At 41.6% G+C, this 14,587-nt stretch overlaps 1 protein-coding gene across 4 annotated transcripts in view; it reads left to right on the top strand.

Moving 5' to 3' along the window:
- The window catches only part of Tjp2 (tight junction protein 2), a 122,062-nt gene that overhangs the window by 26,838 nt on the left and 80,637 nt on the right, over positions 1-14,587 (top strand). For 2 of the 4 annotated variants that reach the window (XM_078047559.1, XM_078047556.1), the window contains exon 1: positions 2,640-2,862. The exons of the other annotated variants lie outside the window; for them this stretch is intronic. In XM_078047559.1, the coding sequence (XP_077903685.1) occupies positions 2,803-2,862 (60 nt within the window). In that variant the 5' untranslated portion in view covers positions 2,640-2,802. Of the gene's footprint in view, positions 1-2,639; positions 2,863-14,587 lie in introns of those variants that run through there. 4 annotated transcript variants of the gene reach the window in all.

Raw genomic sequence — 14,587 nt, 5'->3', positions numbered from 1 at the left:
GTGAAATCCATCTTCCAAGAAGCTGACAGAGAGCTCAGTATAAAATGCCAATTTAATCCCACTTTGATAGGAACAACAGCCTCTGCTTGCCTGGGCAGCCTCACCTCCTGGCACCTCAGAAGAAAGTATCTTCATTCCTCATTTCTCCACGTTTTGTTTATTGCTCTCACTTGGAGAGCTGTATCCATTATTGTCTCACAAACTCGTACCCATCTCTCCTTTAGAATTATAAGCAAAACTATCTCTTGAAACCCTTCCCTCAACCCCATTTCCCCATCTCAGTAGGGTTGAGGAGCCCCTCCTGAGAGCTTTTAGATCATCCCGAGCCAACTAGGAATCTCAGCACTTATTTACTTGCTGATTCCTCTACTGCAGTAGACCCCCTGAGACAGAGGGTTGACAGTAGTGCTAGTAGAGCCTTGTTGGGTAGAAGTTTTTGGATAAACAAATCACAGGAGTGAGTTTTAAAATGTGTAATCTAGGGCTGGGGCGATAGCTCAGTGGTAGAGTGCTTGCCTAGCACATGAGAGGCCCTGGGTTCGATCCTTAGCACCACATACAAATGAATAAATAGAATAAAGGTATTAAAAAAAAATTCCTTCCTTTAAAAAATGTTATCTTATATTTTTAAAAAATGTGTGATCCCACATTGTAGTGCTATGGACTAATAAATTAGTTTTCCAAAGAGCTGCATAGATTCATACTGCCATTGGCAAAACCAGTGTTATCAATTCAAACAAGTTTTCCAACAACTGTTTTTTTTTTTTTGAATGCTTGCTGTCATGTGATATATACTTGATGGTATCCAAATATACAAATATGCCATCATTTGGAGTACTATTGTCTGTGGTGATGGAAATATTCTGAATCTGCACTGTCCAATATGTAGCCATTGGCCACATTGTGGCTATTGATTTTTTTTTTTTTCCCCCAAAGCTGCTGCTCAAACCCAGGGCCTTGAGCATGGTAGGCAAATGCTGTACCACTGGGCTACATCCCCACCCCATGTGGGCTATTGAGCACTTGAAATGTGATTGATATGACTCAGAAGCTGGATTTTTCATTTCCTTTAATTTTAGTTAATTTAAACTGAAATGTAAATATTGGCAGGTGGCAAGTGCTCATCATAATGGGACAATCCAACTTTAGAGAGAAAGAGGGATTCATTCAGCAGATATAATTGCTACATTCTGGATCTTGTCTACGTTTTAAATGCCAGTGGTATAAACTCACATTACTTAAGGTGTGACCAGTTCACAAGTGCTATCATTATTCTAGTAAGTCAGCACCACCTAATTTGGAAACCATTAAAAAAAAATATACACACACACACACACACACACACACACACACATACATGCTTAGATCAGGAGAGTAACATTTCACATCAGGAATATGACCAAAATGTCTCAGTAGGGAGACTGAATTAAAGTAGGAAATGTTACTCACAGTGCATTTCATCCAAAGGCATGCACTTGGTTAGCTACTCCCAAGGAGGCCAGAAGCATAACACTTTCAGAGGCATCTGCTGGACTTGTTTTTCCGCATAAACTGCCAAACTTGTTTTGATTAGACAGGAAGTGAAGCAACTTTTCAGAGAGGGATCCCAGCATCTGGATCTCATCAGGGGACGGGGGATCCGACCAAACCTTTTACCTTCTACCTTTTACTTGTGAGTTTAAGTTGTATTTTGCTTTCCAGTTTAAGGGAAAAGCAGTATAGGCAACACATTTCCAACTTGTTCTTTTACTTTTCAAATCCCAAATTTTGCCCGCGCGCGCGCACACACACACACACACTCGCACACGATTATATATGTTCAATCGGTGTAGTTTTGATTCTCTAAATCATTTATACACCTAAAATACTTTTATTTAAATTGCACAAAGGGGACTCTGAAAGGAATAAATATACCCTGTTGGATTCGAGGAATCCTGCTGGAGGAGGCTTTGTGACTTACTACTGTAGCTTTTTATAAGCTGATGACGATGGAGGAGAGATTTCAATCTCTTTATTCGAGTTGTTGGCTATGTTCCAAAGCGGTAACCTGGCGTACATTGTCCCGAAGAGTCCCGTTTTAATATTTAATATGAGCCTCGCATACCTCAGGATTTGGGTAAGCAGTTGAGCTGACAAATTTGGGGAACGAGACTATGTATCGCTGGCCTGGCAGGCCTGGAGACGAGACGGAAAACTTTCGGAGTTTTCCACCTCCTGGCCTTTCTGAGGCCAGTCGTCTCCAAAAAGTGTTTCTACAGGACGGCCATGTGACCTCACCGGGAAAAACCTGCGGACACACAGCCCAGCGCCGCAGGCTCATCCCAATCTCGCCAAACTTGTAGCGCTTCCCGGGCGCGCGCTCAGACCGGACCTGCCGGCTCCAGTGCACGCCGCGGAGCGAACCATCGGGCCAGCCCCGAGGGGGTGCAAGCGGAGGTGCGGCGGGATGCTCAGGCCTCGGAACTCCTATCCGCAGCTGCCGGTTCCTCCGGACCCCAGCCAGGCGTTATGAGTGACCAGGCCTGCCCTAGAGGCCTCGGGCACGCTGCGTAGGAGAGATACCCCTCTGCTCGTTGTCAGGGTGGTAGCGGCCCATTTGAGGGTTTCCCGGGCCGGCGGCAGGCGCAAAAGCGTTGCGCTCTGGCTGGGGGCGGGCCGCCGCGGCCGCCGCGGGAGGAGGGACAAAGGGGTGGGTCCCCGCGTTCTGCACTCAGGCGGCCAGGGCTGCAGGTCGGAGAACTGACCCGCGGCCAGGAGGAGAAGCGGGACCCAGAACTGCGCCCACGCTGGACCTGCGCCGAGATGCCGGTGCGGGGAGACCGCGGGTTTCCACCCCGGCGGGAGCTGTCAGGTTGGCTGCGAGTAAGTCCTCTCTTGAGCTGCGCATTCGGGAGAGGGGTCGGGAGCGTGAGCCGGGGAGCGCGTGGTGGGCTCGGCTCAAGGGTTGCTCTGAGGTTGTTCCCTTTTCGTTGGAGAAAGCTGGCATTCTCCCACCCGGACGCGGAGCGCAGAGACGGGTAGATTTTGCCAGACCCATTGTGACTCGTGGTCTCCAGGAATCCGGGATCTTTTTCTCTAAAGTCACTTGGATTTGAGATTAAGTCGCAGCTAGAGGAAATGGCTTGAACCCAGGCAGCTCGTGCTTGTCGTCTCCTGCTCTTTTCCTGTGTTTCCTGCTCTGTTTCAAGGCACACTGTACTTAATGCAAAGTGGCACGTATGGGTCCTTGAGAGGAACTGACAACTCGCTGGGGACCAAACTCCTCATTTTCCTTTTTAACCAGCGCGTTACAAATAAAAGTTACTTTCCATGGGAATGAATATGGGGTTTTGGAAGAAGCCACAACAAGGGAGTTATGAATACTTTGTACTCTTGTATTATCTTACCTGTCACCAGTTCCTTTATTTTATGTCTTTATTTGTCAAGTTTCCCCTTCCACACAGTAGTTTATATTAAGCTATAAATAATCAAGGATTTCAACTTACGAGATTTAACATTTGTGAAATGTGGACGAACTTGGAAGTGAATACTCCAGCGCTTAGTAATGGAATAGAGCCTCCCACCTCTATTTTCGCTTCAGTTCTCAGACAGAGCTGCTTCCCTGGCAGCTGAGTAATAATGGTTGTGGTTTCCCTGAAGTTCCCAGTGGAGAGTCATTCCCTCATAGAAACTGCCCTGTACACTCCTTCCCTCAGCCAGGGAATCCCAGTGGGAGGAGAGAGGCCGGGTCCTTCAACTCTCTAGGTGGTCTGAGCTGGGGGTGCCACCAATCTCTTAGGGAGAACTGGTCCACCGAGGTTCAGGTTATTCCTGGGGTAGACTGTAAGTCAAGCACACCTGGGAAGGATATAGTTAAAAGGGAGAAACTAGTAGTAATAATTGCATTGGTAGTGAAGTGTTTTTAGAATATGCCTAAGAATGTCATTAGCTTATTCGGTAAGTTTTCACACACTGCTCCACTTCAGTGTGGTGAAAACAAAATGGGTCAGAGGCACATGCCTGTACCACACAGACTTGTTGGGGATGCAAGCAGATAGTGAAGTTCAGTGAGTGCCATTTAGAAACATGGAGCTGTGATACCCTTTGTAGGGGAGACAGGAGAAGGTAAGTGTTCTTTACCAAGGCAAAAGTGACTTTTGAAGTGTTTCTTGAGAATTTTCAGAGCTACTGGCAACGATTGATAAAGGTTTTTTTTTTTTTTGGTTGTTGTTTTTTTACCAGGGATTAAACCCACAGGCACTTATCCAGGATCAAACCCACTGAGCCACATCACCAGTCCTTTTTATATTTTATTTAGAGACAGGGGTTCATAGAGTTGCTTAGGGCCTCACTAAGTTGCTCGAGGCTGGCTTTGAACTCACAATCCTCCTTCCTCAGCCTCCCAAGACACTGGGATTACAGATGTGTGTGTGTGCCACCATGCATGAACTTTTTTCTTATCCCTGATATGCTCCTGCAACTTTTTTTCTTTTCTTTTTTTTTTCCTTCTGGTACTGGGAATTGAATCCAGAGATACTCCACCACTGAGCTGCATTCCCAGTTTGTTTTATCTTTTATTCTGAGACAGGGTCTCCTGAAATTCCCCAGACTGGCAGTGAACTTGGAATCCTCCTGCATCAGTCTCCACAGTAGCTGAGATTATAGATGAGCACAAATGCACCCAGCTTCGAGTACACTTTTGAGCTACATCCCCACCCAAACAACTTTTTCAATACCATTCTGCTAATTCTTTTTTTTTTAATTTATTTTTTAGTTGTAGGTGAACACATACCTTTATTTATTTATTTATTTATTTTTATGTGGTGCTGAGTTGTGAACCCAGTGCCTCATACATGCTAGGCAAGTGCTCTACCACTTGAGCCACAATCCCAGCCCCCATTCTGTTAATTCTTAATGAGTATTTACTTACTGCTGGTTACTGTAAGGGGATTCAAAGTTGAATAAGACTTGAGTTTTGCTTCGAGGTCTGTGGACCTGAACATTTTAGACTGTTTTTAGACTCTGATCTCTCTGTCTCTGTTAGGATTCCTGAGGGTGAGGGAGGGAATATGTAAAATACAGATGCATACTCTGCATTTCAGGAATACAATAAAGGGTGGGATTGTCCTCTGTTCACACCTTTCAGGGATTCTTGCTGGGAGGAAAGGGCATTGGAACAGACAACTCCCAATGTAAGCCACTATAGAAAATGGAGTTAGTAATGCCTCCACCTCAGGCTGAGTAAGGACTGAATGAAATGACGCAGAGTGTGTTGGCACAGAGTGGGTGCTAAGTAAAGGGTAGCCAGTCATAGGAACCAAAATAGGTGCTAAAAACCTTTTAAGTGTGGGTGTTAAGTGCAGGGTTTTGGGTTGATAAGGGAGATGAGATCTACAAGCATAGGAGTAGTTGCCAAAGAAAAAAACAAGAAGGAGTTTCACACTGTTTTGAAAGGCTTCTAATACCAGTAAACAGAACTTTGGGAGGCGTAGTCATAGAAATTCCTAATGGCTTGATGTTCCCCACAAACAAGTGAAGTTAGTTTCCCAGTAAATATTCCACCCCACCCTCTACTAGTAAATATTACTATTTTTAAGGGATGCATAGGCTTAAGACCAAATGAATTTTTACATCATCCTCTGGGGGAATTCCATTTGCAGTGACTTCTGCCAATATTTGTTTAACTTTTGATCTAGTTTTTTGCACATGGACAAGGTCACAGTCAATCATTTATCTTCAGTGTGAGTGTGAGAACTTTTGGAATATATCTGAATGCAAGGGAGCCAGTGAAATCCCCACCATTAGCTTTTGAGCTTAGCAAGGATTTCTCTACTTAGAAGGCTTTCTTTTTAGGAGACAGATATCCTGAAATTAGGTGGGGCCTAATTTGTGCACTTGAGTCCTGCATACAATAGTAGTTCTGTCCTTTGAAAAGTCCATGCAGATTTGGTTGGGGAGTGGCATGAGACGTGGGTGGTGCACAGTGAAGAGTTAGGTAGGGTTAGTAATCACCAAACTTTCAACATACTTCTACCAAGAATATGACCCATTAGGGAATTCCTTTCCTGTTGCTGAAAACAAATCCCATTAAGAAGTTGTGGCTACAGATTGAGAGCTGATTCTCAGTAAAATGCATCACTGATTAAAAGAATAGTCAGCAGTCTAAAAACTGCTGGCCAGGGTGGCCTGGAATCAGCCAGCTTTGGTGTTGGGAGGCTAAGGTGGTTTGAAGTATGGTAATGTTTGAGGTATGTCACACAAGACATGAGTGGAAGGAAGCAAAATTATCTGAGAATTTATTGAGTTAGTCTGTCAATCCTAAATTCAAGGATCAAGACCAGAAACAGACTCAAAGGTCAGATTTAACCCCCATTGGGTGGGCTAAACGCAACAATGTTTGCATGAGCTATGTTAAGGTTATAAAAACTATATAGGGCCTATTTCACCCCCAAAGGAATTTTTGTGATGATGTGTTTTTAGCAGAAGCCCATATAGCTAACATTTTTATAGGGGTCTAAGGTGGTATGACCATTTAACTTTTAAATAATACTATATAATAGCAATAGGAAGAAGTTTTCAGGCACAAAATCCCATTTTCTAATATTGCAATAGCTAGTTCCAGTTTTGCATGGTACCTTGGAAAGTAGTCACCTGAGCTTGTAGGCTACCTGCATTGTTGGGTAAAAGGCAAAGTTCTGAGTTGGCAAGTGCCTGTTTCCATTTTTTTCTACTTGATTAAGAGATGCACAATGACTACTAGAGTCCTTGGAGGTCCTGCCTAGGCTTGGGCAATGAACGGCAGCCCATACTGGGGACTTTTTGTTTTTGGAGTGCTGGGGATTGAACCCAGGGCCTCAAACTTCTTGTTGCATGGGGATGTTGCAACAACATCTTTTGTTCAGTGATGCATTAGTTATGTTACAACTAAGCCACATTTGCAGCCCCCTATTTTTTTTTTTTTTTAAGCTACCAGGGTCTCTAGCATACTCTATTGCATCTAAGCCTCATCATCATGGATAACCTGTGAACTCAGAAGAGATACTAAAGACTGTCAATCTCCCCAAATACCTGACCATTTAATTAAGCATTTTCTCCTCCTTTTTTTGCTGTCCTCTAAGCAGTGTTTTATGAAGTGTGGTATTCACAGGCTTGCAGGTGGTACTGTGGGGACATATTCTATTTTTCACTGCTTAGGCATGAATATTGTATGTTAGGAGTGAAAACATGAAGCCAGGTACCAAACCCATTCATTTTATGGCTGGATTCCTAGGTTGCTTAGAATGAGCTAAAAATAAGTATTAAGTAGAACAGTTGAGTTTGTTTTAAGAAAAACTGTAAACTGTGGGGATGAATGGTATGAAGTATAAAACAAAATTGTGAAGATAATGCTTGACAGCTGCAACTTGGGTAATGCTAACTAAGATAGGGGTGTGGCATTTAGTTCTGGAGAGCTCTCAGTATACTTTGACCACACCTTCAGTAATGTCAGACATAATGGTTCAGAAAAGCCAGGAAATTTGAAGGTGATGGACTTGGTCTTAAACGTATATATTAAAAAGTGTGCTGGTTTTCAGGAATTTTTATTTCTTTTATTTAAAAAAATTTTTTTTTTCAGTTCATGCTAGAAGAGTGCTTCACCACCAGGAGACACACCCAGCCAATTTTTGTTTTTTTCCTGGGGTGCTGGGGATTAAACCCAGGGGTGCTGTACCACTGAGCTCCATCCTTAATCCTTTTTATTTTTTATTTTGAGGGCAGGTCTTGGTAAATTACTTAGGCTGATCTTGAACCTGTGATTCTCCTATTTCCTCAGTAACTGGGATTATAAGTGTGTACCACCATGCCCGAGTTAGTTTTTATTTTTTGATAGAGCTAATGTTGATCTATAAAAGAGGCTTTAGCAAAGATTGTTCTAGAACTGGAAATCCTGATGTAGAGAACAATTCTGATTTGACCTGGGGGGAAACAAAAAGACCAGTTAAGATGTACGCTGATGTTAGGTGCATAAAACAAGATAACACTGTTTTAATCACCAAAATCTCTAATGGTGTGCCTGTACATGCCCTTTATGAGAAATTCTGAGCCTTCAGCTGGTAACTTGTACTTGAGTCATTTTATTTATGTATTTATTTATTTATTTTGATATTGGGGCTTGGACCCAGGGCACTTCCCACTGAGCCACATCTCTATCCTTTTTTATATTTTATTTAGAGACAGGATCTCAGTAAGTTGCTAAGTTGCTGAGGCTGGCTTTGAACTTGTGATCCTCCTGTCTCAGCCTCCAGAGCTGCTGGGATTATAGATATGTGCAAACACACCCAGCTTGAGTCATTTTAAATCAGTGTAGATAACTTTGTTTAGTGCTCTTGCATGATGGTTAAAGGTTTATCAGATGTATAACCCTAAAAACATAATGAAGCTTTCCTCAACATTTGCATGCCATTGTGTATTATGGACTTGCTGGCTGGAAAAGATACATTGTGTAATAATGAATGTTTATTTTAAGTTTGAGAAGAAAAAATAAGCCTAACTAGAATATCCATGGACATGGTTTCTACTTAGGTGTCTCTCCTCCCATACTGTTTTGGATGGAGGCAGTAGTGATGTTAGTACTGGTAAAAATAGTCCTGATAGATCCTCTGTGAATAAATTTTCTTTTTTTTGGCAGGGGCAGTGCTGAGGTTGAAGCCAGCGCTGGCAATGTGCTAAGCATGGGCCCTACTACTGAGCTGCACTCCTTGCCCTGTGAATCAAATATTTGTGGTTTTGGAAGCGTGACTGACTGACCAGATTATTTCGAATCATACCATTAATCATGGCCAAGGTCTTATGTCACAACCTTGAATATAATGTTTTCTAAATTTTACTCATATGTGTATGTGAATACAGACTTCAGAATTAATTAATATGGTCATTATTATTTCTATTGTAGACTTTAATCAACCATACAAAATATATGCATTATGCTTATGCGGAAACAAATGGCATGAACTATGGAAATTTTAATTTTCTATGCCTCATTTCATGGGCACCCTGTATTCCTATGGGCCTAAATTTATGAGTTGGTGAAAAATCAGAGGCTTTTGGAGGGAATGTTTGTAATGCCTTGTGGGAGAGAATTATTGGGATAGTCGTTCCTTTGGTAGTAAATAATGATTAAAAACCATTTATATTTTTGCCAGTTGTGGTTCAGAAGAGCTTTGATAGAATTGGAGAACATTGCCGGTTCTTTAAATTTGTCCCTGGAGTTGAAAGTGAACAGGGAAATCATGCTTTCTAGTCATCGGGAGGAATTAGTGAACCACTCCAGAAGGTGTGCCTTTTAGCAGCATTGTTCTTCCCAGGAGGAAATAATGTTCCAGATGTAGCTATTTGTTTCCACTTGCTGACAGCCATTTCTTACGACATTATTAAAGGAAGTGCTGTGGAGTTCTGCAGGTTAAGTGTCTGACCTTTTACCTTACATGGATAGCTGTACCTGAGAACCTGGGTGGGTGGAGTTTCACCTGGGAAAGGAGGAGTCAATAACACGTGCTTCCTGGCAAGTGCCCCTCCTTCAAACCTTATAAGACTGTTTCTAAATATATCTGCAAGGCAGAATAAAATTATTTGAGGGAACGAATGAGCAAAACTAGCATTTCTGGTTTTGGAAAAAAAAAAAAATGAATCATGGAGAAGGAACTTCCTGGTGAGCTGAGTTTCAGGAGCCTGCTTCCTCCCTTACCCTTCTTCAGAAAGGCGGAGCCAGTTACTTTCTTGCCTGGGGATTGGTTAGTGTGCACCTCCCAGTGTTTATTCTAGCTCTTATCAAGTCGGCTTCATGCCACAAGTCACTTGGTGAGCCCCTCCCAGGACTGAGTCATCTTGGTAAGCCCAGAGGCTGTCAGAGCCCAAATCCACTAAGTACTTAAGGACATTGACTTGATTTGGGAAAGCTTGTAGCATTAACTAGGATGAGTCAAAGACTAATTGAGAGTTTAGAAGAGTGAATTCCTTACATTTATGTAGTGAGTGGATGATAGTTTGTGAGCAAAATTCCTACCAAAAAATGTTTACTTTAGAGAACATTTTTGTAATGGTATAGAAACAGTATCAGCTACACCATTAATTAACTGGGTGACTTTATCAAAATTTCTACTTAAACTCTAATCTTCAGTTTCTTAGTTTTATTTGATGTTTTTTTTAAAAGATTGTTGTGGGTTTTTATACCTTTATTTTATTTTATTTTTTTTCATGTGGTGCTGAGGATTGAATCAAGTGCCTCAAACTTGTGAGGCGAGCACTCTACTCTGAGCCCCAGCCCCAACCCTAGCCCCTATTTGATGCTTTTTTTTTTAAAAAAAATTTATTTTATTGGGTACTGGGGATTGAACCAGGGGTGTTTAACCATTAAGCCACATCTCCAGCCCTTTCTATTTTTAATTTAGTTTAATTTATTTAGATAATGGGGATTGAACCAAGGGGTACTTAACCACTGAGCCACATCTCCAGTCCTTTTTATTTATTTATTTATTTTGAGAAAGGGTCTCACTAAGTTGCATAGAGGCCTCACTAAGTTCCTGACGCTGGCCTCAAACTTGTGATCTTCCTGCCTCAGCCTTCCCAGTTGCTGGAATTACAGATGTGCACCAATAGGCCCAGCTGATGATGGTCTCTAAATTCTTTATTCTGCGTGCTCTGAGTGCTTGGTGTAAAGCCTAGAGAACATTCTGAAAATTTTCTGTTGGCTCTAAGAGTGCTTCCTTGCTCCTTCAACAATTTTAAGTTTGTTTCCTTTTATTTATTTATTTTTTATTTAAAAAAGAGGTTCAGTGGATTCTTTCTGAGAGGCATTAGAAAAAACAAACAAACAAAACAAAACTGGGAACCCCAAAATGATAGTTGTTTAACTCAAGGAGTGATGGAATACAACACAGTGAATCTCACCATTGTGTATATCCACAAGACTGGGTTCTAAATAGAATAAGATATAGTTCATGCTTGTATAACTACATCAGAATGGAATCTACTATCATGTATAGCTAAAAAGAACCAATATAAAAAAAAAGGTGATGGAAACATCTATTATTTAGTTGCAGCTTAAATAATGTACTATTGAAGCTCAGCTGGATTATCTTACTTTCCGCGCAGCCCAGGCCAGCACCACAACAATCTTGCATAGCTTCTTGAGAAACTTTCTTCCTTTTCTTCCTTTCTATTCTCCCCAGTAAAAGCTGCATACTGGGAGGCTTCTCACAGCCTTTTCTTTTACCCACAGAATTCTTCCCCAGGGACCACATTTTCTTAGCATGAGCATGGAAGGGGAGGTGGGCCTGGAATTGGGAGCTCTTTCAGGATCTTCACAAACAGGCTGAAGTTCAGCCTCCTGTTCACCTTCCTCAAACTCTGTTCATGGACTCCTGGGAGAGAACTTGCTGTCACTGAGTTTCAGCCTTACTTATCAGGCACATGCAAACTTTTCAGTACAACTTCAGGCCGAGCCACTTTGCCTTCTTGAGCTGCTCTGTTTAGTGTCAGGGTGAGTTTTAAGAGGGGAGAGAGATTTGTGGCATCTCGGACATCCATTGAAATTTTCCAGAAATGGAACTGAAAAACATCTGTGCTTTTCCTTCTGGTGTTATTGTTAGCGCCTAAAAACAGGCAAGTGGTGACATTGAAATGAAGAGGCCCTGAGTTCCTCTTGAACACTTTTGTGGCTACCTTCCTAGCAGAGCCTAAATGTAAATTAAAAAATTAAAAAAAAATTTTTTTTGTAGTACTGGGGGTTAAACCCGGGGCTTCACATGTCAGCCAAGTGCTCTGTCTCTGAGTTACATTCCTAACACTCACCCACCTCTTTAAATTTTTTTTCTCATATTTTTTATTGGTGCATTATAGTTGTACATAATGGAGGGATTTGTTGTTAAATATTCATACCTGCCTACATTATAACAATAGAGTTTGACCACTATTACTCCACAGCACTTCCCTGCTCCCTCCCTCTCACCTCTTGGTCTCTTTGTTCCTTTTGATTTTCATGAGAAATCCGCCTCCCCCATATACCTTTTTCCTTTCTAGTTACTGAATTTGAGAGAAAACCATACAACTCTTGGCCTTCTGAGTTTGACTTATTTTGCTTAACAGAATGGCCTCTAGTTCTATCCATTTTCCTGCAAATTATATAATTTCATTTTTCTTTGTGGCTGAATAAAACTCCATTGTGTATATATGTCACATTTTCTTTATCCATTCATCCATTGATGGACTCCTAGACTGGTTCCATAGTTTGGCTATTGTGAATTGTGCTGCTATAAACATGGGTATGCACGTATCACTGTAGTAAGGTGACTTTACTTCTTCAGGATAAATACAGAGGAGTGGTGTAGCTGGATCATAGAGTGATTATTCCATATCTAGTCTTTTGAGGAACCGCTATACTGATTTCCATAGTGGTTGTACTGATTTACAATTGTACCGACAGTGTAAAAGTGTTTCTCTTTTTCCATATCCTCTCCAGAACTGATTATTATTTATATTGTTATTTTTTGGTACCGGAGGATTGAACCCAGAAGTGCTTAACCACTGAGCCACATCCCAGCCCTTTTTATATTTTATTTAGAGACAGGGTCTCACTGAGTTACTTAGGGCCTCACCAAGTTGTTGAGGCTGGCTTTGAACTCCTTATCCTCTTGCCTCAGCCTCCCAAGTTGCTGGGATTATAGGGTTACACCATCATGCCTGACTGTTATTAGTATTGTTGATCATTGCCATTCTGACTAGTCCCTTTTATTTTATTTTTTTTATTTATTTGTATTGGGGACTGAACCCAGGAGTACATAACCACTGAGTCACATTCCAGTCCTTTTTATTTTTTTATTTTGAGTTTCTCAGAGCCTCACTAGGTTGCTGAGGCTGGCTTTGAACTCAAGATCCTCCTGCCTTAGCCTCCCAAGTTGCTGGACTTTCAGGTGTATACCACTGTGCCGGTACTGGCTTAAACTTTATCTTGAGCTAAGTTATCCAAGGTGGCCCCCAACTTTCAATTCATTTATCTTAGCTTCCCAAGTAGCTGGAATTACAGACATGAAACACCTTGCCTCGTTTGTTTATTTACTTTTTTTTTTTTGGTTCTGGGGATGGAAATCCAGGGTTTTATACATCCTATATAATGCTACTGAGTTAACATGCCTAGCCCTAAATGCAAATTTTAGTCAAAGGTTCAGGAGATATATATTTTCAGTCTACTTACATAGTTAAATGCACAATTTGGCAAATGATTCTGGGAAGTGGAGGTTCAGGAAAGAGCAAAAGAAGTAGATGGAATTCACCATCAGCTGTTGTTATTAAAAAAATGCATCTGAAATGTCTCCATTGAGTTTTTTCTCAGATAAACAGTAGTACCTCTGGTCTGTCTTCTCATCCTTACTCAGAGTGACACATTTTCTGTTATAAATTTTATGGTATTTTATTATAGTATAGTTTAAATACAAATTTATTTAAATTTATATTTCAATATCAAGTGGAGAGCTGGATGAATTTTTTTTTGTGTGTGTTCTGCCTTTTGGTGCCAAAACTCAGGAATTTTTTTTTTTTTGTGTGTGTGTACGTGTGTGTGTGTTTGAAAGCAAATGAAAGTGAATACAAAAAGAAAGGAAACAGAGACAGACCTCAACAGATCAGCATCACTGATCTGTTGGAGAGATAATTTACAAGGGGAAAATGGCAACAGGCTACAACAAGTATCTGAGTTCTATAGGTTTAGCAGGGCCAGGTCATGGGAGGAGTTGGTCAGTTACTTTTGGTGGGCTCACCTTTTGGTTGGCAGGAGGATTTGGGCAGATCAGGGAGATTGCAACAAGTAAGACTCCTTAGCTCCTTTTTTCTCCAAGGGTTTTGGAGATCTTCCATTTCCTTCATTCTAGGCTCTAAAAGAGGTATAATGAGTTGGGGTGACATCATCATATCTGGGTATTTCCTGCTGAGAAGAGGTATCACTGGGACATCTTCTAGAGTCTGAAGGAGGAACATAGCATTCACGTGTTCTTGGATGGTGGCCCTGAAGATGGTAGAGGCACATTCTGTTAGAAACCTCTGGACAAGATTAATGAAACATGAAAGAAGGGAGAGATAGATCAGGGGAATGGGGGTCATAATGGGCCAAACCAGGTCGGAAGTCCTCCCCACTACCCAGGGGAGGAGGAGATATTTGCTAGGTTAGCAGCTTGTTCCTTTAGCTTTCTCATCTTATCCTTTACTATTCCTGACTTATTAACATAGTATCAACCTTCTTCCCGGAGGAAGAGACAGAGGCTACCTCAGTCTGTACTAAGGAGATCTAGGACCCGATGATTTTGTGGGATGACAGATGCCAGGGAATCTGATTTTGTAAAGCCACCACTGAATCAGAGAACTGTTGGATATCTTCAACAGGTGGTTGTGACAACTTTTTATAGTAGTGAATAGAGATTCCTAATCTCACTGCCCCTGTGCCAATATCTCTAGCCCTGTGAATAAGGGAGTGAACTGAAGGGCTTCCTTGTGTCTGGTGGACACTGTTATCAGGATAGGCAAACTTTGGTTGTTAGGTAAAAAACATCAATTTGAGGAATAAACAAGACCAAGGTACAGA

This window comes from Ictidomys tridecemlineatus, chromosome 4 (genome assembly GCF_052094955.1).
Source record: "Ictidomys tridecemlineatus isolate mIctTri1 chromosome 4, mIctTri1.hap1, whole genome shotgun sequence".
NCBI lineage: Eukaryota > Metazoa > Chordata > Mammalia > Rodentia > Sciuridae > Ictidomys > Ictidomys tridecemlineatus.
Note: the sequence above shows the minus strand (reverse complement) of the source record. Positions and strands in the feature narration are given on the sequence as shown.